Raw genomic sequence first — 24,859 nt, 5'->3', positions numbered from 1 at the left:
TTCCAGTCTCTCCACAACCTCTCCAACATTTATTAGTATGTGTTTTTTGGATTAATGCTAGCCCAGTTGGGGTGAGATGGTATCTCATTGTAGTTTTGATTTGCATTTCTCTAATGACTAATAAACGTGAGCATTTCCTCATGTATCTGGTAGCCGCCTGAATGTCTTCTTTGGCGAACTGCCTGTTCATATCCTTGCCTGTTTTTTAATTGGGTTATTTGTCTTTCTGTTATTGAGGTTTTGCAGTACCTTGTAGATTTTAGAGATCAGATGCTGATTGGATTGGTCATAGCCATACATTTTTTTCCCAGTCTGTAGGTTGTTTTACTTTTTTGGTGAAGTCTTTTGGTGAGCATAAGTGTTTGATTTTTAGGAGCTCCCAGTTATTTAGTTTCTCTTCTGGTATTTGTGCTTTGTTAGTAATGTTTTGTATTCTGTTTATGCCATGTATTAGGGCTCCAAGCGTTGTCTCTATTTTTTCTTCCATGCACTTTATCATTTTAGGTTTTATATTTAGGTCTTTGATCCATTTTGAATTAGTTTTTGTGCATGGTGCGGTATGGGTCTTGTTTCGTTTTTCTGCAAATTGATATCCAGTTATGCCAGCACCATTTGTTAAAGAGACTGTTTTTTCCCCAATTAATGGACTTTGGGCTTTTATCAAACATCAGCTGCTCATAGGTGGATGAATTTATGTCTGGATTCTGAATTCTTTTCCATTGGTCTATATATCTGTTGTTGTGCCAGTACCAGCTTGTTTTGATTACCATGGAGTTAAAATAGTTTCTAAAATGAGGTGGTGTGAGGCTTCCCACCTTGTTCTTCTTCTTGAGTAATGCTTTACTTATCTGGGGCCTCTTCCCTTTCTGTATGAAGTTGGTAATTTGTTTCTCCATCTCATTAAAAACTGCCATTGGAATTTCGATCTTGATCGCATTGTATCTGAAGATTGCTTTGGGTAGTATAGACATTTTCACAACGTTGGGTCTTCCTATCCACGAGCATGGTATGTTTTTCCACTTATGCAGGTCTCTTTTGGTTTCTTATAGTAATGTCTTATAGTTTTCTTTGTATAGGTCTTTTACATCTCTGGTTAGATTTATTCCTAAGTATTTTATCTTCTTGGGGGCTTTTATAAATGGTATTGATTTGGAGATTTCCTCTTGGAAGTTCTCTTTGTAGGTTTAAAGGAATCCACCTGATTTTTGTATGTTTATCTTGTATCCTGATACTTTGCTGAAATTTTCTGTTAGTTCTGGTAGTTTTCTTTGGGGTTTTCTGTGTATAAGATCATATCATCTGCAAATAGAGATACGTTTGCTTCTTTCTTAGCAGTTTGGATGCCCCTTATTTCTTTTTCTAGCCTAATTGCTCTGGGAAGGATCTCCAGCACAATGTTGAATAAGAGTGGTGGTAAAGACATCCTTGTCTGGTTCCGGTTCTCAAAGGGAATGCTTTCTGACTCTCTCCATTTAGGATGATGTTGGCTGTTGGCTTTGTATAAATGCTCTTAATTATGTTGAAGAATTTCCCTTCCATTCCTATTTTGCTGAGAGTTTTTATCTTGAATGGGTGTTGGACTTTGTCAAATGCCTTTTTTGTATCAATTGGTAAGATCATGTGGTTCTTTTGTTTTATTTATTTGATGGATTACATTGATTGTTTTTCTAATGTTGAACCATCCCTGCATACCTGGTATGAATCCCACTTGATCTTGGTGAATTATTTTTTTGATATGTTGTTGAATTCCATTGGTTGGAATTTTCTTGAGGATTTTTGTGTTTTATGTTCATGAGGGATATTGGTCTGTAATTTTCATTTTTAGCTGTATCTTTACCTGGTTTTGTTATCAGGGTTATGCTGGCTTCATAGAATGAGTATGGGAGTATTCCATCCTTTTCAATACTCTAAAATAGCTTTAGCAGTAGTGATGTTAACTGTTCTCTGAAAGTTTGATAGAATTCTCCAGTGAAACTGTCAGGGCCAGGGCTTCTTTTGGTGGGAGTTTTTAAATTACCTTCTCAATCTCTTGTTTTGTTATAGATTTATTTAGTTATTCTACCTCTGCTTGTGTTAGTTTAGGTAGGTGGTATGTTTCTTGAAATTTGTCCATTTCTTCTAGGCTTTCAAATTTGTTAGAGTACAATTTTTCATAGTATTCTGTTGCAAGTCTTTTAATTTCAGTTGAGTCTGTTGTGATATCGCCCATCTCGTTTCTTATTTGGCTTATTTGCTTCCTCTCCTGTTTTTCTTTTGTTATTTTGGCCAGTGGTTTATCAATGTTGTTGATCTTTTCAAAGAATCAGCTTTTGATCTTGTTAACTTTTTCAATTATTTTTTCACCTTCATTTTTTAAATATATTTTCTCTGAACTTTAAACTCTAAGTTGACAGTTACTCCCCACCCCCCAGCATTTTAGTAATGTTTTTCTGTTGTCTTCTGATAGGTATGGTTTCTAATGAAAAGTCTGCTTTCATTTTCATCTTTCTTCCTCTGTGTGTAATGTGTTTTTCTATCCTCTGGATGCTTTTAAGAATTTTCTCTTTAACACTGGGTTTTCAGCAATTACATTATGATGTGCCTTGGTATAGTTTTATTTCTCTTCAGCTTGGCATTTGTTAAACTGCTTAGATCTCTGGGTTATTGTTTTCTTCTAACTTAGAAAATTTTTGACCATCTATTCCAGAATTTTTTTTTCTTAACTCCGCCCCGTTTCATTCCTGTCTCTGGAACTCTAATTACGTATATGTGAGATTACTTGATTTTGTTCCACAGCTAAATAAGACTTTGTCCAATTATTTCAGTCTTCTTTCACTCCCTGTTCCTAGATCTTCTGGGACCTTCTTAGGAGACTTATAAAATTCATCTCAGAATTGTCAGTCAAGGGGACAAAAGGGAAAAGAATTTTCCCGGTACTTCTAGGCTTTGCATTGACGACTGCAGATTATCGCATTTTTATGCTGTAAAAAAATTAGCATAGCTTGCTTACAAAAATACCTCGCGAGGCTGGAGGGAGCAATTGGTAAACCTAGAATGTGTCCATTAATTGCATAAAAATATGGTAGTCCGGTCTGGTGTCTCAGATTGCAGGGTAGCTTTAGGCAATGCCAGTTGATATCTGCCTGAAATTTTTCTCTATAGCAGGAAGAGGTGGATCTGAGAGACTTTTGAGGTGATATAGAAGAGATGTCCAGTACTGTATGTCTATAGATAAGGTATGGAAAATTTTAAAGAGTGGTGAATAGTTGGTTTGAAGAAGGAGGGAGTGACTGAAGCCACTGTACTAGTATCTTAATAAGTGTCTTGGTTTCTTAGTGCTGCTATACCAGAAATACCACAAATAGGTGGCTTTAAAGAACAGAAATTTATTTTTCACAGTTATGGATGCTGAAAGTCCAAATCAGTAGCCTTGTTCTTTGTTTCGTTTGTGATCCTCACATAATATCTGCCTTCCTCCCTGTGTACCCACTAGTCTCTGTGTAGATCCTGCTCGTTTTACATCTCAGAACTGATTAGGTTAGGATCCACCATACACTGGTATAACCTCAACTGATCAGTTGATTACATACATCACATTAGATCACATTATGGGAGGTGATTACATTATATTAGATTGTATCCACAGGTATAGAGCTTAAGATTTCAACATAATATATTTGGGAAGACACAGTTCCATCCATAACTTGAGATTTTTTTTTCTTTTTCCTATCTCTTGTTTCTCTTTCTTCCACTTTATCTTGCATTTAAAAAAAATTAACCATCAGTAGCTCTTGTGCCTACAGACATTATTTAAATGCTTCCTTACTTTTAAGCTTTATTATTTGGATAATTTAATTATGCGAGGTACCTCATTCAAAAATGGAATAAGGCATTGTATTCTAGGATAGAAATATATTTCAGGATAGAAATATATTCCAGGATAAAAGTTTTGAAAATAATTTTTCCATGCCACTGTGAAGTAGGGACCATGAGTATAGTGTGAATAGTTCATAAATACTTGTGAGAGGAAATGTAGGACGGGGACTCTGGATCAGATTGTCTGGATTAAAACCCCAGTTTCTCTACTTCTTAGTTGTATAACATTCAGTAACTTAATTAATATCTTTGTGTCTTGGCTTCCCCATTGAAAAATGAGGATAATGATAGTACCTCTCTCACTGAATTATTATGATAAGCTTCAATGAGTTAATAGATTGAAGATATTTAGAACAATGCAGATCAGCTAATAATTCCTCTATAAATATTTGTTAGTATTACTTTTATTGTTAATGTTGGTATTAAATGAAAATTTAAAACTGGTTGAGTAGAATATATGCATGAGAACGTGTGTTTGGACGTATTCTAGTTTGTATTTTTCTATCTTATCATTATTATAAGAGTTTCTTAGTAGTGAAAATTATTTAAAGTTAACCGAATTGCATGTCTATTCGACTAAATACTATTTTAAAATATACTGAAAGTATACCTTTTTCTTCTCTTGCAACTTAATTCATTCAGTATATCTTTGCAAATGGTATTTATTATGTTGTTATTCTTTCTTTTTTAAATGCAGGACTAAACGATCTCAGGTTCCTATAACTGAAGGTATATTTGAACTTCCAAATCTCACTATTCAAGCTACAAGAGCACAGACCCTGCTGCTGCAAGCAGTATATCAAAGTTGGTCTCATATTGGAAATGTCAGCTCTTCAGCAGTGAAAGAAGCTTTGATGAGTGAAGTCTTCCAAAGTATAGGTAAGAAGAGCACAATCTTCTTGACAAGTATATGGAAACTTCTTATTAGATGTGACTAATATTTTATCATTCAACTCCATATGTCTAGCGTGCTCAAATTATTGTATATTTCTGTGAAAGTGGATATTTATAGCTCATGTTTAAAATCCAGGATATGAGTTAAGCCATCCAGTTTTGTTCCCTGGAACCAATTTCTGGATATATTTTATAGTTGCAAAATATTATTTTTCACCAACTCCTTGTACAGTTGACACTTTGGCCTTGCATGAATGATTTTTGAGGGGAGGAATGTATGTTTGAAATGATAACTAAATCAAGTATAATATGTTTGATTTTCCTGGTAAAGTTAAATACAGTTTTTACTCATAATACTTTAAGAGCTGATAAGCAAATTTTCCCGTTTGTGTGAAAAACATTAATCTTATATCCTGAATGATTTAATTCACTACTAAAAAAAAAATCTCTTGCCGTCAGTATAAGATATGAGAGAGATTATCCTCATCTCACTTAGTTTACAGGTAAACAGAAGCTTACAAAACCTTTGCTCCTTTTTAGTTGTTTCAGTTTAAAATGATCATGCTACTTTTGTCAGTAACACACAAAAATAGTTTTATTAAGTTTGTGTAACCATGCTTAAAGTGCTAACATTTAAAAAATTTTACTGTCTATTAAAAGAAAACATTGTTTTATTGTTTTTATAATGCTTTTGAAAGTTTTAATTTTAGACCTGAGTATGGGGAATTATGTTTTAAAATCTAAAAAAATACATTATAATTAGAATAATCTGATTTGATATAACCAGTGACTAATATAAAATTTTATAATTGTTTTGCTGCCAGGCTTTAGGATTTTATAAAGAATGAGAAGACAAATGTTCTGTTAGCCTAGAGATTCTTAATTTGAGGCTTATGGAATGGCTTTGAATTCTCTGAATCTCCTGAAATAGTATATAAATTTTACAAATGTGTGTGCACACATATATAAATACGTACATATATATATGTTTATATTTGTTAAATCAGTTCTTTTATTAAATGTGTTGACTCTATTCCTCAGAAAGTCTTTTGACTTATATATTTTTTTCTTATATTAACACATCTACAGCTAGCTTTCGTTTGGTTGGCATTTTCTAAACCTCCTCCTCATTCTTTTACTTAAAACCTGTATATGTTTTCATGCTTTATGTGTGTTTCTTGGAAATAATGTATAGGTGGATATTTTTAATCAAGTCATATAATTTGCCTTTTAGTAGTAAATTTAATCCACTTATATTAGTGTGATTGTTTTTTGATCTTGTGTTTATTATACTGTTTTATTTCGTTTTATACTGTTTGTGCTGTGCTTCATTTTTGTAATTGCTGTTCTTTCTCATTTGATTCTTCTTCTTTTGCTTATTTGGAATTTATCTATTTCTATTGAATTGTTAATTTAAAAAATAACTGATGCTACTTTCTGAAACAGTTTGTCAGTTATTTAAAGAGTTAAACATAGAGTTACTCTATGACCCAGCGTTTCCACTCCTCGGTATGTACCTATGAGAATTGAAAACCAACATTCACACAAAATTTTGTAAATGTATGGTCATTATCAGCATAATTCATATAGCTAAAAAGTGGAAATAACACAGTTGTCCATCAGTTGATCAGTGGATTAACAAAATGTGGTATATCCATAAAATGCAATATTATTCATTTGTAAAATGGAGTGGAATACTGATACATACTACAGTGTGGATGAACTTTGGAAACATTACACTAAGTCAAAGAATCCAGACCCGAAAGGCCATATATTGTATGATTCAGTTTATATGAAATGCCTAGAATAGGGAAATCCCTAGAGACAGAAAATAGATACAGTAGATGCCAGGGGCCAAGGCAGGATTGAGAGGTGAGAGTGAGTTCTAATGGGTACAGGGTTTCGTTTTGAAGTTATGAAAATGTTTTGGAGTTAGATAGTGGTGATAGTTACAATCATTAATTGTTTCCATTTTTTGAATCAGTTTATCTATAAGACTTTAAGAAAATATTTGTGTGCATATAGAATTATTTGTTCTTTAATACCACAGTGATGAATCCTTCATCCCTAGTTATAGTGAAAATTAAAAAAGTTCTATGTGAATGCTCCTTAGAGATTTGATTTTGTGCATTGAATTTTATTAATCTGCATGCTACATATAAATATTACTGTAGTCAATGGTTTACCACCTTGTCAGGCATTAAGAATATTTTCACTTTTCAACTATTGAAATTTAGGAGAGATTATTGAAGTGAAATGAAAGTCACTTTATTTCATTGAGTTTCAGTTAATTTTCCTATTTGTAAACTAGTGGTAATGATATCTTCGTATCTACTCATACAGCTCTTGTGAGTGTCAAATACGGTATTTCTGGAGTTGATTTGCTGTTCTTGTCCTGGATGTAGAACCATGCCAGAATCATCCATATGAAAATGTTATCAATGGAAGTGGTTCTAGGATAAAAAGTTCCTGACACTGAAATAATCTCTGTTTGAATTGGAATCTAAGTGATACAGTGTTTTAGCCGAGAAGATAAAGGGCAAAGGCAAATTCAAAGGGCAAGGAAAGAAAGCATGAAGGATAGTGAGTAGTGAAGTTGCCGTGAGCAGAACGAATTCAAGACATTGATTAGGTCTAACTGTTTAGACTTAGTAAAGAAAGTGTGTATTGGTGCACCTTTGACATAGTTGTATACAAGAAATCATGTCAGGCTCTTAGAAATCTGTTATGAACCACAGTGAAGGATTATTGTAGGGATTACAAGGGAGAGTACAGCAATAGATCTGTAAATCTATATGACAATACAGTGGGATAATAGAAATATGAAATCCTAGTTTTTCATCTACTCTTCACATACTTTACAGCTTTTGGTAAGCGTTTTTCCTCTAGTGATCTGCATACTGTAGAGAACTGGATGCCATAAAACTTACTTAAATAGTCTGAGTTGGCTCACCTTTTTTAGGTTGCTGTTTCTCACACATTAATTTCATTGGCTTCTTACCAGTAATATTGATGTTGGCAGGTTATATATCTTGTTTTAAACATATGGGAAAATTTATGCTCAGAACAACATAGTGTTTTCCTTAAATATCATCACATAGCTTTCCACTGACTAAACTGATTTTCAAAGCCAGGCTATTGGACCTTTCTGTTACTATTATTTCTGCGACACCAAACTACCTCTCTGGTAAATGAGATCCGTAGTAGATTAAGATAATTAAAATTTGCTACTCTACTAGAACTTGTTAAAATAAGAATATCTAATATTGGAAATTTAATTAAAATAAAGGAACTATAAGGGATAAAGCAGAGATGCTAAAGTTTGAACTAAATATATATTATTAATTCGCGGTTTTGAAAAATATACATGTACACACACATATATTAACATAATTAATTCTTTATATTTGGTGTTGATGGTACTCAGTGGAAATTCTAACCCTTGGCATTTTGCCAGAAGATGAAATACAGTGTCACACATGGCTTTGGTTTGCTTTGGAAAACAAGGACTTGCTACCACCTTTTTCTTATTCAGATAGTTCATTGTTTTGTTGACAATCCAGTTCCATTAATCTGGTGTTTTGGGGGGAATTACTTACAGATTAAAATCTGTGCTAAAGATGATCAAATGGACATTTGAATCCCTCATTTAAATGATGTCTTGATGTTAAAATAAAAATCTACTTTCCAGAAAGTAACTGTAAAACTATTTTATGCAAGATTTCATGTGGGATACCTTAATGGTTGAATAATAAATTTTACCTCATAAAAATGAAATTCAATAATACAGTAGCTTTCTCAGCTCAGTAGCATCTGGTCTATTCTCATGAGAGCCAATATTTTCCAACTCATTAGGATCATGTCATTCTGTATGTCGTCAACATTGACTTAGCCAAGCTACCTTTACTTACATAACCGCCAAACTATTAAATAGGTCTCTTGTGGAGTGAAGTCAAATATTCCTCTTACTTTACTTTTGCCTTAGAAGAGGGGAAGAAAATGTACATACTGTAACATTTAAACATCTGGTCTGAAACCACATCAGTATAACTCTGAGCAAAGTTACAGATGCGATATTCTTCCCAGGTGTGCATTATAAAAAGGGTTTTGGAGTTGTCGAATAGTTCTTTAGCCACTTAGGAAAAACATTTGAGGTGTAGTGATGTGCTTTTTGTGTTCTTTTGTTTTCAAACTAGTTTTTTTCCCACATCTGAAAAACACTCAAACTAGTTTTTTTTCCCACATCTGAAAAACACTTGTAATGTGTTCTAAATATACCTTACTTGAGCTGTTGTTAATTTTCTTTTTGCTAGATAGAGGCGTTGACTTTAAATTTATTCTTGTGTAAAAATAAAAATGAGTAGAATTATATTTGCATTAAGAACAATTAATAAGACTTCTTGATATTTAAATTGGAGGGGAAAAAAAGACTTGTGAATCTGTTTCAAAATGCTCCTACATGAATTTTGCATAATTATGAATTTTTTTAACTTAAAAATCCTGTTTCACTTGGATTTCTGAGTGCAGAGCTCATTTACAGAATATACATTATTAAGAAATGAATAATTAATATACGGTTCAAAAACTTATTTGCTATGTTAATGAGACATGTTTGTAATAATAAATTTTGTTTCTGTATTCTCAGATTTGGTAATGTTTGTAAATTTTCTTTCTAATGAGACCTCTTGACATAGGAATGGCTATTTTAGATATCATTTAAAAAAGAATGCATCAGTGACTGATGAAATTGAAAAATAATTCTAAATAAGAATTATTGAATGTGTGAAATCTGAGTGTACAAAGTAGTTTGAAAGGGATAGTGTGCCATAAATTATAATTAATATATTTCATTGGATTTTTGAAAAGTAGTGTATAGTTTTAGTATTATTTGTCAGTCTTACAAAAAATCTTTTACAAACAGTGTCATAAAAACTGTGTTCAGTAAGTTAATATTGATAATAATGTGATTGAAAGAGAATTAGTTAGGTTTGTGTAGAAAGATACTTTTTTTGCCTTTGAAGCAGACTGTGCTTGTATGTTCATTATTCATTCACAGCCTAAATTATACTTCTTCCAATTGTATTCACTTATTAAACACTTGAAAAAATACTTACTATATAGTATTTTAAGTTCTAGGAGTAAGTAACTGACAAGCAAAAGACATGATTTTAACCAGAGATGTAAAATTTTCTAGGTCAGCTATTAAAAGGTTACTTATGACTTTAAAGATGGACAGTTACATACAGCGTAAAGAAATAGACTTGTTCACACCTCCTCTGGCGTTAGAAGAAAAGAAAAATGAGAGACCTAGTTGCATAGAATAGCATAATTTAAGAGTTATGATGAAGATGCGAAAATGTAGTGGTATAGAAATTTCTGTAAAGGTAGAATTAATTTAATTAATTTAGAAGATTGGAGAACAAAACCAGTATACTTTCATAAATAGGTTTTTTTCCTCATACATCTAATTGTCTAAGGTTAGTTAAAAATGAAGTGTCTATCAAAAATGCATATCTGTGTTGGAAGAATTTTTTTAGCAAGTGAAAAATGGTTTTGTCAGTTAAGTCACCTTAATCTGAGTATAAATTGCTGCATGTTGAAATCCAGCTCTTTTAGAGTACAGTGTTAATTTTTAAACTGGTTTAATAATACCTACTATATTTATCTCTTAAAGTATGCTAGTACCTGTATTAGAGTGAAATTCTGAATCAATCAAACATCAAAGTACTGCATATTAAAATATTTGATTACATTCAGATAAAAGAAAAAACTAGTGACATTTCTTAATTTAAATTGAAATTTTGTGGCAAAATTTCATTAATCTCAGTTTTTCCGATTCTATTGGATCTTCTTATAGTTGCTTTTTTAAATAAAATGTATTTCTCATTCTGAAAGCATCTTTATATTTCATGTAAGATCAAATACTATGTTTATTTTGCTGAATTTTGATTGCTCTTTACCATAGAGAGAATACTTATTTTAATTATTTATTCAGGGAACATATAGGTCAAACTATTGCCACAAACACAATCATGATAAAAGTCTTTTTAGTAGATTAACTTCCAGTTATCTGCAAATGGAAATTATTATTAATTTTAAAATAGTACTTTAATTTCACAGTAAAGCCAAATAGCAATAGTGAAATAATTCTAAATGTTCTTTGTAGTTAATGTTTTTATTAATCTCTAGTATATTCTTTGAGATAGGAAATTTGAACAATGTATTGTAGGCTTTAAAACTATTAAAGAAATTTGCACAAGGCTATATGGGAGTAAAAAATAACAAAACAAGAGTTTGGGGCTGTAGATTCATTCACATTCAGTACTCTACCATTAGACATAAAATCTGAAACTGTGTTTGAAAGTTGAATGTCTGGAGTTGAACAGTAAAATAATATAAGAGTTTAAAAAATTAAAAGTTGATGGTTAAATATCTTTCCTGTAAGCATCACATTTTTTGGGCTACGAAATTAAGAGGATATGTGAGAACTATCTTAGGTAACCAGTAATAAGGGGCAGGAGGTGGTGCTTGGTTGTGGGACCTACCAGCCGGACATCTCCAGTTCTCACAACCTCCCTGACTTATCTTTGTTGCCTTGATTGAAAGATAGGGCAGTCCCTAAACTTGAAATCTTCCCGTAGATTCTGAGAGAAGGAGTGCACAAAAGACGTTCCTCTCTTCCTTTGCCACCAGACACAAGGCAAGAGGGGCTTCTGCCAGTCACTCCACTCACATCTGAGTACAAGCTTGAAGCTGTCTGGCTTTTCCTTTTTTTTATGTTTTTAACTCAGATATACCTCTGCCTGGATTCTTGCCCACTGCTTGTGTAACTTCTACCAGTCTTTCCTATAGTAGGAGTGAGGACAGCAAGAAAAATGGAGGAAAGGGAGAAGACTTGGTTTGGGTGAAGACTGTCTGCCTGGAGTATCTGCCCTGAATGACAATACCCTTTTATATAAGCAAACTCCAGGTCCTTGGAAGATTAGGGTTCCCAAGGGTCCTTCGTGCTTCAATTGCACAAGCTACATTTCTGAATAGAGAGTTAGGTGTACCTATGGCTTGGCTGGCGGAAAGGTGGGAGAAATATTTGCTCTGCTTAGAGCCTATTATAGCATCTTTGTATATCTTTACCACCCTTCAGACCCTGGGACTCCTGTCACAGCAGCAGAGATTAGCAGCCACTGTCATGGAGGGAATTAGATGATCATCAGTAGCAGATGCATAAAGGACTAACTTTGACACATAAAAGGTTTTAGAGATATCCTTGTATAATGTGCAAAAGATGAGGTTGTATGAAAGCTGTGAGTCTTCTCTGTGTATATGCCATATTATAAACCTGTTGTGGTCGAGTTTATTCCAACTCATAGCAGCCCTACAGGACAGAGTAGAACTGCCCCATAGGGTTTCCAAGGAATGGCTAGTGAATTCGAACTTTCAACCTTTTGGTTAGCAGCCAAGCTCTTAACCACTGCGCCACCAGAGTTATTTAATGAGCCTTAGTGGCACAGTGGTTCACCATTCAGCTCTTAACTGAAAAGTTGGTGGTTCAAGCCCACCAGCTGCTCTGTGGGAGAAAGATATGGCAATCTGCTTCTGTAAAGATTATAGTCTTAGAAACCCAATGGGGTAGTTTTACTCTGTCTTATAGGGTTGTTATGAGTCAAAATGGACTTGACAGCGCACATTATAACAACAACAATATTAGTGGTTATCAGTTTATGTCTGGGTTCTCAGTTCTGTTTGATTGGTCTATCCGTCTGTTGTTCTGCCATTACCAGGCTGTTTTGACTACCGTTCCTGTATAATAGATTCTAAAATCAGGTAGTGTGAGGCCTCCCACTTTGTTCTTCTTCAGTAATGCTTTACTTATCTGAGACCTCTTCTCTTTATATATGAAGTTGGTAATTTGTTTCTCCATCTCGTTAAAGAATGCTGTTGGAATTTGGATTGGGATTGCATTGTATGTGTAGATAGCTTTGGGTAGAATAGACATTTTCACAATGTTGAGTCTCCCTATCCATGAACATGGTATGTTTTTTCCATTATGTACGTCTCTTTTGGTTTCTTGAAGTAGTGTCTTTTATGTCTCTGGTTAGATTTATTCCTAAGTACTTAATTTTCTTGGAGACTATTGTAAATGGTATTGATTTGGTGATTTCCTTTTTGAAGTTGTCTTTGTTGGTGTAGAGGAATCCTACTGATTTTTGTATGTTAATCTTATACCCTGCTACTTTGCTGAAATCTTCTATTAGTTCCAGTAACTTTCTTGAGGATTCTTTGGGGTTTTCTGGATCTAAGATCATATCATCTGCAAATAGGGATAGTTTTACCTTCCTTACCAGTTTGGATGCCCTTTATTTCTTCTTGCCTTATTGCTCTGGGTAGGACCTCCAGTTCAGTGTCGAATAAGAGTGCTGATAAAGGACATCCTCGTCTGGTTCCTGTTCTCAAGGGGAGTGCTTTCAGTCTCTCTCCATTTAGAATGATGTTGGCTGTTGGATTTGTATAAATACTTCAATTATGTTGAAGAATTCCCTTCTATCCCTAACTTGCTGAGAGTTTTTATCATGAATGGGTGTTGGACTTTGTCAGATGCCTTTTCTATGTCCATTGATAAGATCATGTGATTCTTTTGTTTTATTTATATGGTGAATTATGTTGATTGATTTTCTAACGTTGAACCGTTCCTGCATTCCCGGTATGAATCCCACTTGATCATGATGTGTTATTTTTATGATATGCTGTTGAATTCTATTGGCTAGAATTTTGTTGAGAATTTTTGTGTCAATGTTCATGAGGGATATTGGTCTGTAATTTTTTTTTTTTTCATGGTGTCTTTGCGTGGCTTTGGTATCAGGGTTATGCTGTCTTCCTAGAATGAGTTTGGGATCATTCTTTCCTTTTGTGTGCTCTGAAATAGCTTTGGTTGTATTGGAGTTAGCTTCTCTGAAAGTTTGGTAGAATTCTCCAGTGAAGCTGTCCAGGCCAGGGCTTTTTTGTTGTTGTTGGGAGTTTTTTTTAATTACCTCTTCAGTCTCTTCTTTTGTTACGAGTCTGTGTAGTTTTTCTACCTCAGTTTGTGTTAGTTTAGGTAGGTAGTGTGTTTCTAGAAATTTGTCTATTTCCTCTATGTTTTCAAATTTGTTGGAGTTCAGTTTTTCATAGTATTCTGTTATTATCCTTTTTACTTCAGTTGGATATGTTGTGATATCACCCATCTCATTCCTTATTCAGGTTATTTGCTTTCTCTCCTGTTTTTCTTTTGTCAGTTTGGCCACTGGTTTGTTGATTTTTGTTGCTGTTTTCAGAAAACCAACTTTTGGTCTTGTTGACTCTTTCAGTTGTTTTTCTATTTTCTGTTTCATTTATTTCTGCTCTATATTATTTTCTTTCTTTTGGTGCCTGAGGGCTTCTTTTGCTACTCTCTATTTGTTCAAGTTGTAGGGTTAATGTTTTGATTTTGCCCCTTTATTCTCTTTTGATGTGTGTGTTTATTGTTATAAATAGACCTCTAAGCACTGCTTTCGCTGTGTCCCAAAGGTTTTGGTATGATATTTTTTCATTCTCATTTGATTCTATGGATTTTTTAATTCCATCTTTGATTGCTTCTATTACAGTAGTTTTTAAGTAAGATGTTCAGTTTCCATGTATTTGATTTGTTTTCCTTGCTGTTCTGTGATTGATTTCTACTTTTATACAGTTATTATCACAGAAAATGCTTTGTATTATTTTGATGTTTTGGATTTTGTTGAAGGTTGCTTTGTGGCCTAAAATATGGTCTATTCTGGAGAATGTTCCATGTGTGTTGGAAAAGAATGTATACTTTGCTGCTTTGGGGTGGAGTGTTCTGTATGTGTCTGAGGTCGAGTTGGTTGATTGTGGCCTTTAGATCTTCTGTATCTTTATTGAGTCTGTATTGAAAGTGGTGTGTAGAAGTTTCCGACTATTGTTGTGGAACTTTTTATTTCTCTTTTCAATACTGTTAGAATTTTTTATATTTTAGAAGCCTCATTGAGCACATATATATTTATTATGGTTATGTCCTCCTGGCGTATTGACCCTTTAATCATTATATAGTGTCCTTCCTTATCCTTTATGATGGATTTTAACTTTAAAGTCTATTTTACTGGCGGTTAATATTGCTGCTACTGCTCTTTTTTGGTTGTTTGCTTGATGTAGTTTTTGCATTCTTTGAGTTTTAGTTTATACCTTTGTATCTAAGGTGTATCTCTTGTAGACAGCATATAGATGGATCCTGTTTTTTTAATCCATTGTGCCACTCTCTGTCTCTTTATGGGTGCATTAGGCCATTTACATTCAGTGTCATTATTGATAAGTATGAGTTTACTGCTGTCAATTTTTTTGTGATGTTGACAGTTTCTTTGTTTCGCTTAATTTTCTGTGCTGAGTTCTTTTTGTTTATGTATTTTCTTTTCATCTCATTATTGTTGATTTTGAATTTCCTGAGTCTTCATGTTTTTCTTCTTTTTTATTTTGATGGGTAAGTTTGTTAGTGTCCTTTGTGATTTCCTTGAAATTTACCTTTATTTTTGTAAGTTAAAACCGGTCTTTTATTTCTTGATATTGCCTGACTTTATCTCCATGTGGAAGTTCTATGCTATGACTACACCATTTAGTCTCTCTTTGTTGTTTTGATGTTGTCGTTGTTTACATATTGACATCTCTAGTTCCCTATTTTCAGTCTTTTAATGTTGATTTGTTTTTGTGAATTCCCTGTCTGGGTTGATACTTGGTTGATCTGTTCTTGTCCTAATCTTCGATTGTTGTCTGATGTTGGTTCTTTAACCAGAGGACCACTTTTAATGTTTCTTGTAATTTTGGTCAGGTTCTTACAAATTCCCTCTATTTCTGTTTATCTGGAGATAACCCAGTTTTGCTATTGTATTTGAGAGACAGTTTTACTGGATATATAACTCTTGGCTGGCAATTGTTTTCCTTTAAGGCTTTATATATGTCATTCCGTAGACTTCTTGCCCGTATGGTTCTGCTGAGTAATATCAGCTTAATGTTATTGGTTCTCTTTGTAGGTGATTTTTTGTTTATCTCTAGCCACTGTCAGGGTTCTTTGTTTGTCTTCGGTTTTGACAAATTTGATTATGATATGTCTTGATGACTTTCTTTTGTGGTCTGTCCTGTATGGGATTCATTGAGCTTCTTGGATAGATGTCTTCTCGTTTTTCATGATATTAGGGAAGTTTTCTGCCAGCAAATCTTCAAAAATTCTCTCTGTGTTTTCTGTTACCCCTGCCTCCCTGTTCTGGTACTCCGATCACTTGTAGGTTTTTCCTCTTGATTGTATCGCACATACTTCTTAGGCTTTCTTCATTTTTTTTTTCATTCCCTTTTTCTGATTTTTCCTCAGATAAATTGGTGTCAAGGGATTTATCTTCAGTCTCACTAATTCTGACTTCCATTGTCTCAATTCTGCTCCTTTGACCTTCTATTGTGTTGGCTAATTCTGAAATTTTATTGTTAATCTTTTGAAGTTTTAGTTTCTGTCTCTGTATGGTTTCTAGCAGCCTGTTTATTCTGTCATTTTGTTCTTGTATTGTTTTCCTGAATTCTTCTATTGCTTTGTCTGTATGTTCCTTGGTTTGGTCTGAGTTTTGCCTGATCTCCTTCCTGATCTCTTGGAGAGCTCTGTATATTAGTCTTTTGAAATCTTTGTCAGGTAGTTCCATCGCCATATCTTTCTCTGGAAGGTTTTCTGATTATTTATTTTGTTCGCTTGCTGGAGCCATCTTGTCCTGCTTCTTTATGTGATTTGATATTGACTGTTGTCTCCGATGTGTCAATGAGTTATTATATTTATTTATTGTATTTTTGTTTACTGCATCCTGTATTTTTGTTTTGTTTTGTTTTGATATGTCCAGGTAGGCTGGGCGTGTGTGCTGCTTTGGTTGTTGGCATCATTGAAGCTCTCACCTCCTGTCTCCAGGTGGTCAGAGCAGCTACTAGGTTTGTGAGCCTGGGAGTCTGTTCACTGTTCTTGCAGGGGTATGGTTGTTCGAGACATAGGTGTCCAGATCATCGGTCACCAAGTGTGTGGTGCGGACTCTTACCTATAGTCCTAGGTGGGCAGGGCTGTGTGGGGGTGTTCAGAGCAGGCACAGGTCTCTGGTTGCAGTGGGGGACGATGTGTGAGGCAAGATAGGTGCCTGGATAAAGGATGTGTCCCTGTCTGCTAGAGCGTATATTGGCGGGGGGTAGTGCAGCTGGTCCTCGGGCACTGGGTGCCATTGACTGGACGGATTGGAAGGCACCACTAATTCTCAGGCCCTTGTTGTGGGCAGCTAGATGGAGTGGGTGGTACCAGTGGCCCTCAGGCCCCTGGTGTGGGCGGGTGAGGCCCCTTCTTAGGGAGTGGAGTGGTGTCGAATGTCACAGATCAGCAGCTCCCACTTGGCTGCTGCAGGTGAAGGTGGGCTTCAGGTGGATGCCCTGTCTGTTCTGTGCTAATGAGGGTGAGCAGTCTTGGATTGGCCTGTAAGGCACTGGGGCCATGGTGAAGGGTGCTGCAAGTCTATGGACCCCCTATGCTAATGGCTGGGTGAAGGGGCAAGTGCCTTCAGATTTGCTGTGGATGCCTGGCTTAGGGGGTGTGGCATTGTTGAATGCTGTGGTGGGGTAGGTGATGGGGTGTGCTTCTTGGCTGTGGTGGTCTGGTGGGGGGAGACGTTTGGGGGCCAGCACGTGTGGTGGGTTGGGAGCATGCACTTAACTTTTGTAGGTCTGATGTTGCTCCTGTTTGATTCTGGAGGTGCATTCAGGTTCGCTGCTGCTTGACTGTACCAGATGGGGTGGGTTTTGGCTTGAGATGCTGTTGCTTACTTCGACCTGTTTTGTGCTTTGCAGATTCAATTAGCAGGACGCCGGCAATCCTGCGATCCGTAGTTTCCTGTTTCCACTGTTTTTTAATCATCTGTTCTTCCACCTGCCACTAAGTCCAGTTCTTCAGCTTTGTCTGTGATGATTAGGGTTCCTAGATTTTCATATATATTCAATTCACTTGTTTTTTTGGATCTTTGTTTTCAGAGGGATGACATGAAGTGTCTGACTATTCTACCCTCTTGGCTTGCCTGCTGCATATTTCATTATAATACTTTAATTTGTCTTCTTGAACCGCCCTTTGAAATCTTCCGTTTAGTTCTTTTACTTCATTATTTCTTCTGTTTACTTTAGCTACTGTGTGCTTAAGAGCATGTTTCAGTCTCTTCCAACATCCATTCACAATGCTAAATGGTATCACTAGGAAGATGAATAAGATTTGGACCCTGTTTTCAAAGATCTTTCAATCTAGTGTAGTATATAGTCTTTGATTACAATCACTGTATATTGTTTGTACTTGTTTGCTGAAGTTTTTGCCATGCTCTTGTGCAGTGTAATAGATAATATTGTTTAAACACAATGTAATAGATCATATTGTTTAGACACTTGCATTTTAGGAAGTATCTTTCAGTTACTACTAGGTAATCCTAATAACTAGATTAAAAAATTATTGTAAATATTCAAATAAAATAAATTCAATAAGTCATCGTTCTCAATTATTACATTATTATATGCAATATCATTGATTTACTCTGAATTTTAATGTCAAAAGTAAAGAAGAAATAGTTCTCTGACAAAAATTCTTATTTTTGAGTAATTAAAATACCCTTATTATCAATCTTATCAAAATTTAACTATGAGAAGAAAACTTCAGAAGATCTCATGTGAAGTTAGGTTGATATTTCTAAGTCGGAAAACAGAGCTTATCAGTAAAATAGCTAATAATTTTTTCCCTGACTTGACCTACTTCTGTAGATTTCTTTTTCAGAAGAAGTAAAGAGTCAGTTTTTAGTAATTCATTTCTCTAAGAGACTTCTTGATACTCCCCATCCTCCTTACTCTGTTTTATAGCTGGAGCCACTTGATCTCTGCCTGTATGTTCAGCCCTGTCTCGGGGCCTGGGACCAGTCACCTTAAATCTGATGATGATTTAAGGAAAACACATTCAATATTCAGGTGACTCGGGGACATCTACTCAACTTTGCGATTAATCCTGCTTTGACTATGTGCCTTAGTTCTACGAATTGAACTTCTGCTTGAGTTGACCAAAATTCCATCCTAAAGTGCCATTTTAGTTGCTGGCTGCCTATTTTTTCTGCTGACCCATATTCCCTTTTTAATATCCCAGCACATCTAAGACTAAGGTCATGAATTGCCTTTCTAGACAACCGTAGGTTCAAGAGGCTTATGGTTAATATCAGCCTCATGGATGTGGTAATCCCCACTAACTGGTAACAGACCTATTTCAAGGTAATCATCTGTTGACTACACATTTTATTTTTTAAGGTTAATATTGACCATATTAGATATGCCTCTTGGAAGGCTAATGCAGTGTTTCATTTTGGACAGGTATCAGACCTGACCACTTGTCTAAACTTTTGCCTTCTGTCTCATTCTTTACACTATGAATTGGTAAATCTGGCTTGTTGCTTGTTTTTGTAAATGAAGTTTTATTGGAATGCAGTTATGCTCGTTTCTTTACATATTGTCTGGCTGCTTTTATGCTGCATTGTCAGGACTGAATAGTTGCAACAGAGATTATATGCATTTACTATCTCACCATTTACCGGGAAAATTTTGCTGACCCTAATAGAGTTTATATTCTTGTACTTAACATTTTCATTAAAAAACCCTACTTTTTATTTGTAGAGATTTTATGGAAAATTAGCATATTTATTCATATGATTTTTATGTGATTTTTAAAATTCACTTTATCCAATACTAGGCAGAAGAAGTAATTAAGCTAATTTTCATTGTTAACTTTTTGTCATTTTTTACCGTCATCATGTTAAAGAAAAGCGATTCATCTAAAATATATAGGATTAAGTGATTATAACTGAATATATGTACACAGATACTTCTATACCTGTGGTTCATCATGTACCCAGAGTAAGTCAGTCACCAAGAATTGTCAAATTTATCTTCTAAATATTTTTACCACGTACTCATTTCTCTTCACCTTTACTTTTATCTAGGGCAACCCCATCATTTATTGTCTGCTTCATATCCATTCTCTACCATGTATCAGAGTGAGCTTTCACAAATTCAGATTTATCATAGCAATCCCTCTTCACTGACTTCTTATTAATTGTAGGGTAAAGAGTCAAATCTGGTTCTGTGTCTTATTAATCTGTCACTCCTCAAAAGAACTGTACTTCTTTTTTGTCCTAGGGCTTTTTAAAAACCATTACATCTTTCTGCAATGCTCTTATCTTTCTAGCTCACTTATTTATATCAACTTATCCTTCAGAGCCCAGCTCAAATGTCAGTTCTTCAGAGAAGTCTTCTCTAAGTAGAAAATAGGTTCCATGAGGGCAGGCATCATGTCTCATTTACCATGACCCTACTGTATTCCCAACAGCTAGTATTTACTTTGGAGAATGTCTAAAACTGGTAAGTGTTTATATATCTGCCTTTTTTTTTTTTTTTTTGGTGAACATTCTGAATGTTAATAGTTTGCAGTTATTACTAATTCTTACAGGTGTTTTTGCCCCTATGACACCATCTGTGGTATGCCCCTATGACACCATCTGTGGTGTAGAAGATCTGTTTCTGTTTAAGTGGTGAATAAAGTCAGTCACTTAAAATAAAAGACAGGGAATTGTGAAGTATTAGAGATAATTGTTAGCAGGAAAATAACATGATTTACATTACCTGTGAAGAATTGTTAAAGTAGAATATGAGTTCTTGTATCTGGCATCCCCAAGACCAACCCCACATTTGGAGATTTGCATGGACTCGCAGTACTCAGCATACAGTTACATTCATGTCTAGGATTTATTATAGTGAAGTAGTAAGGATAAATAGCCAGAACATAAAAAAAAAACAAAACAGGTGGAGTCTGGAGAAATCCATGCACAGGCTTTCTTATGCTTTTTGCCTCATGTAAGGGAGTACACTTGAATGTGTTCCTGTTACCAGCAATGAAAAATGCAGTAACATGTATGCAGTGTTTCTGCCCAGGGAAGCCCAGTAGTGATTCAGTACCAAAGGTCACATTGACACCCTCTGCCTAGCACATGGCCAAAATTCCAGACTCCAAGAAGGAAAGCAAGTGTTCAGCATAAGCCATATTTTTTGTATAAAAGTCTAGGCACAGTAAACCACCCTTATTGTTTAGGGAATGGAGGCACGTCAAGTTCTCAGATGCCATCAAAGGCCCAACTTTCCAAGCAGAGCGTTTGAAGGTTAGCAGCCTCAGGCCTGCTATATTAATTCTGTTCTGGACAGTTCCTAAAATAGTGTTTATATTACTTAACACTACTAAGCCATGGTATTTTCAGTCGCCTTACATGTATGCAAAAACTGGACAGTGAGTAAGGAAGACCAAAGAAAAACTGATGCCTTTGAATTACAGTGTTAGCAAAGAATATTGACTATAGCATGGGCTGCCAGAAGAAGGAACAAGTCTGTCTTGGAAGTACAGCCGGAATGCTCCTTAGAAGCAAGGGTGGCAGGACTTCGTCTCACGTACTTTGGACATGTTATCAGGAGGGACCAGTCCCTGGAGAAGGACATCATACTTGTTTAAGTAGAGGGTCAGCCAAAAGGAGGAATCCCCTCAATGAGATGGATTGACACAGTGGCTGCAAGAGTGGGCTCAAACATGGCAACGATTGTGGGGATGTCACAGGACTGGGTGGTGATTGCTTTGTTTTACATGGGGTTTGTATGAGTCGAAACCGACTCCAGAACACCTAACAACATCTGCTTTTTATTCTAGTTAGGAAGTGAGCATTTTTTTAGCTGAGTACATTTTCACTCTGAGCTAAATTAGAGTTCTGTTAGTAGCTGAGAAAGAGTATTAGATAGGCAGCTACCAGCCCCTATTATCCTATTATGTTTTTCAAGTCTCCCTTTGGGAGAGTTTGAATGCCTGATGGGGCAGATCATGTGCTGCACTTACTTATTCTTGTTCATGGTGCTTAAGCCACATTGATCTTCCTTCTGTTCTTCAAATACACCAAACTCTCTCTTACTTTATGGCTTTTATCATGTTGTTTTCTTTGCCTAGAATGTTCTTCCCTCTTTTACTTGGCCTAACCCCACTTATCTTCCATTTCTCAATTTAGACTTCAACTATCTGTACCTCACTTCCATCTCTCCCAAGTATATTAGGTTAGCTGCTCCCAGATTACTTTTCAACTGTATTAAAATTGTTGACTTGTGTCTCTCCTTCCTCAGGGGAGCATGTTCTCCTACTAGCACAATGCATGAGTAAGTGAATGAGTTAGAAATTTGGGTTGGGGAGGAAAGGAAAGTTATCAGAGGAAGAACAAGAGAGACATATAAATTTGTTTGACATTTTAGGGAATTATGTATTTAATAGCTCGGAATAGTGTAGTCCAGTGCTGTAATCACTAGCCACAGGTGGCTATTGGGTACTTATATGTAGCTAGTCTGAATTGAGATGGCTGTAAGTGTAAAATACTTACTAGTTTCAGAGTGTTTGTATTAAGAAAGTAAAATGTCTTAATTTTTACATTGATTAAATGTTAAAATGATAATATTTGCGTATCTTTGGTTAAATTAAAATGTTTTTAAAACTTCACCTATCTTTACTTTTTTAATGTGGTTACTGTAAAATTTTAAATTGCATATGTGGCTTGCATTATAATTCTGTTGGACAGTGATTACTCAGAGAGTGAGGCAGTGATATTTTACTGTAGTGTGAGGTCCTAAGAGTTTAAAATTTTGACTATTATCAAGAAAAAAGTAACTGACGGAAAAGTAGCACAATACTTTTAAATTTTACTGGAACCAATTTTGTGGGGAAATTGACACAAAATTTACTGTTTACTCCTTTTTAAATAAATGATCAAAACAATTACAAGGAGCACTTGGCAGGTTTATTAAAATATAGTATTCCATATATACCCTTCTGTAATAATAATATTGTTAATAATAACTAATAATATTTGCTAACACGTAATTGATTACCATGTGCCTGGCACTGTTTTAAGTGCCTTATTCAGTAAAACTTGCAAAAGCTGAGCCTACGTAAGATGGAAACCCGTCAGAGAAGGAAAACTAAAATGTTTTCCACTAGGACGAGCAATAGAAAGCGGTAAGACTGCACCCTGTGAAAGGCGGATAACTTGCAAGACCCGGAAAAACAAGGCATTCCCTTCAGGTTCTGGCTCTCACAGGTTTCACTGTATGTATCAACTCACTTAATCCTTAGAATAGCCTTGTGTCAGTGCCATTGTTATTCGCTTTTTCTGGATGAGGAAATTGGGGCACAGAGACATTAAGTAACACAGTCAAGGACATAACGTTTTAATTGTAATTTCCATATCTGGTAACAGTGTACCTCAGAAGGTGATTTGGAGGATTAAATGAGATAACATACCTTTAGATCTCTAGCCATATGACTTTTCACATATGATTTATCACATACTAACCACTCACATTCAGTAGGTATTTTTGAATTGAAACAAATTAAAAATGTATAATTTTTAGTTTGTATTTTTCAGCTATAGTATATGTGAGTGTTTTTATGTTTTTTATTCTTGGTAGTATAGGGTTGAATCTCAGAATACATAAGAGCTCTGCAAATATGAAGCTTGTGGACCTCACTAATCAAGCCTCTTTAAAAAAGATGTATGAATTGGTGCTTTTTCTGTGCAAATCTTTCCAGGGTAGAAATAGAGCAGTTGATATTGGGGGAAAAAAAAACAGTACAGGGGGGTAAAAAAAACTCTGCTAGTCGTAGAAGCAGTTGAGTTGGATTGTATTATTATTATAACAGTTAATAGAGTAATTAGAAATTCTTCAAAAGCCAATCTAGAAATATTCAGTATAATCAAATGCGTTGATTGTTGTTAGGTGCCGTAAGTCGGTTCTGACTCATATCGACCCTGTGTGTTGATTAACGAGCTATTACAAAACCATCTTATGCTTTGAACCATATTCATTTACCTATACATGATTGTTGTTGTTGTGTGCCATTGAGTCAATGCCTACTCATGGCGACACTATAGGACACAGTAGAACTGCCCCATAGGGTTTCCTAGGCTATAATCTTTACGGGAGCAGATTGCCAGGTCATTTGTGCCTTGGAGCCGCTAGTAGGTTTGAACTGCTGACCTTATGGTTAGCAGCCAAGCGCTTAACCATTGTGCCACCAGCGCTCCTTAGCTGTACATGACTTTATTTATAAAAATATTTCTTTTATTCAGTATAAGTTCATCAGCCTTGAAGAATCACATTCATACAAATTTATTATTATGAGTTCTAGATAGTCTTTGTTATGATTGTTTCATTTGGCACACAGGCCTGTAGTATGAATCCTAAATGAATACATTTAAAACAAGTTATAACACACATGTTTTACATTTTCATTCTTTTCAGGAGCTGAAATAAGATATGTGGTATATAAATAATTTGTTAGTTCCTTCTCTTAGATTATTTCATGTTCAGCACCAAATTTATTTTTACCTTCAAACATATTTGATATGGGGAATAATTTTGATTATTTTTTGCATGGTTTCAAAACATTTTACTGCTATATAAGAGAATAGAGTTGGCTGCTATCTTTAAGAAATTGTTTTCACGTAGCTACATTCCAACCTTTGGTCATGTGATAAAATAAATTTGTGAAATTCCTGCTTATAACTGCCCAGTTTAACTTTTTTGTGAATTTACCAGGGGAAGTTCAAGGCTGATTAAATTTATTTAGGGAAGCATACAGTGTGCTGATGTCTTTATTCTGCATTTGTTTTTTCTCTTTTCCAGAATGGAATTCAATAGGGAATGTGTGCTTTAAGAATTGGAATGCTGAAAAAATAATTTTAACTCAGAGGACTTTAAATTTGCGAACACTCTGATATGTCAGAACCTATTGTTGTTGTTAGGTGCCAGCGTGTCAATTTTGACTTGTAGTAACCCCATGTGACAGAGTAGAACTGACCTATCGAGTTTTCTTGGCTGTAATTTTTATGGGAGCAGATCACCAGGCCTTTTTCCTGTGGAGCTGCTGGGTGGATTCAAACTCCCAGCCTTTCAGTTAGCAGCCGAGTGCTTAACTGTTGTGCCACCA

The 24,859-nt window shown here is 35.1% G+C and overlaps 1 protein-coding gene across 10 annotated transcripts in view; it reads left to right on the top strand.

The window, feature by feature from the left end:
• VPS13B (vacuolar protein sorting 13 homolog B) overlaps positions 1-24,859 on the top strand; it is an 866,934-nt gene that overhangs the window by 146,285 nt on the left and 695,790 nt on the right. For all 10 annotated transcript variants that reach the window (XR_002823075.1, XR_002823074.1, XM_023726045.1 and 7 more), the window contains exon 17: positions 4,553-4,734. Coding sequence is in view for 8 of the 10 variants with exons in the window: in XM_023726045.1 (XP_023581813.1) it covers positions 4,553-4,734 (182 nt within the window). In the remaining 2 variants the exon portion in view is untranslated. The remainder of the gene's footprint in view (positions 1-4,552; positions 4,735-24,859) is intronic.

The sequence above is a fragment of the Trichechus manatus genome, unplaced genomic scaffold, assembly GCF_000243295.1.
Source record: "Trichechus manatus latirostris isolate Lorelei unplaced genomic scaffold, TriManLat1.0 scaffold00009, whole genome shotgun sequence".
NCBI classification, from domain to species: domain Eukaryota; kingdom Metazoa; phylum Chordata; class Mammalia; order Sirenia; family Trichechidae; genus Trichechus; species Trichechus manatus.
Note: the sequence above shows the minus strand (reverse complement) of the source record. Positions and strands in the feature narration are given on the sequence as shown.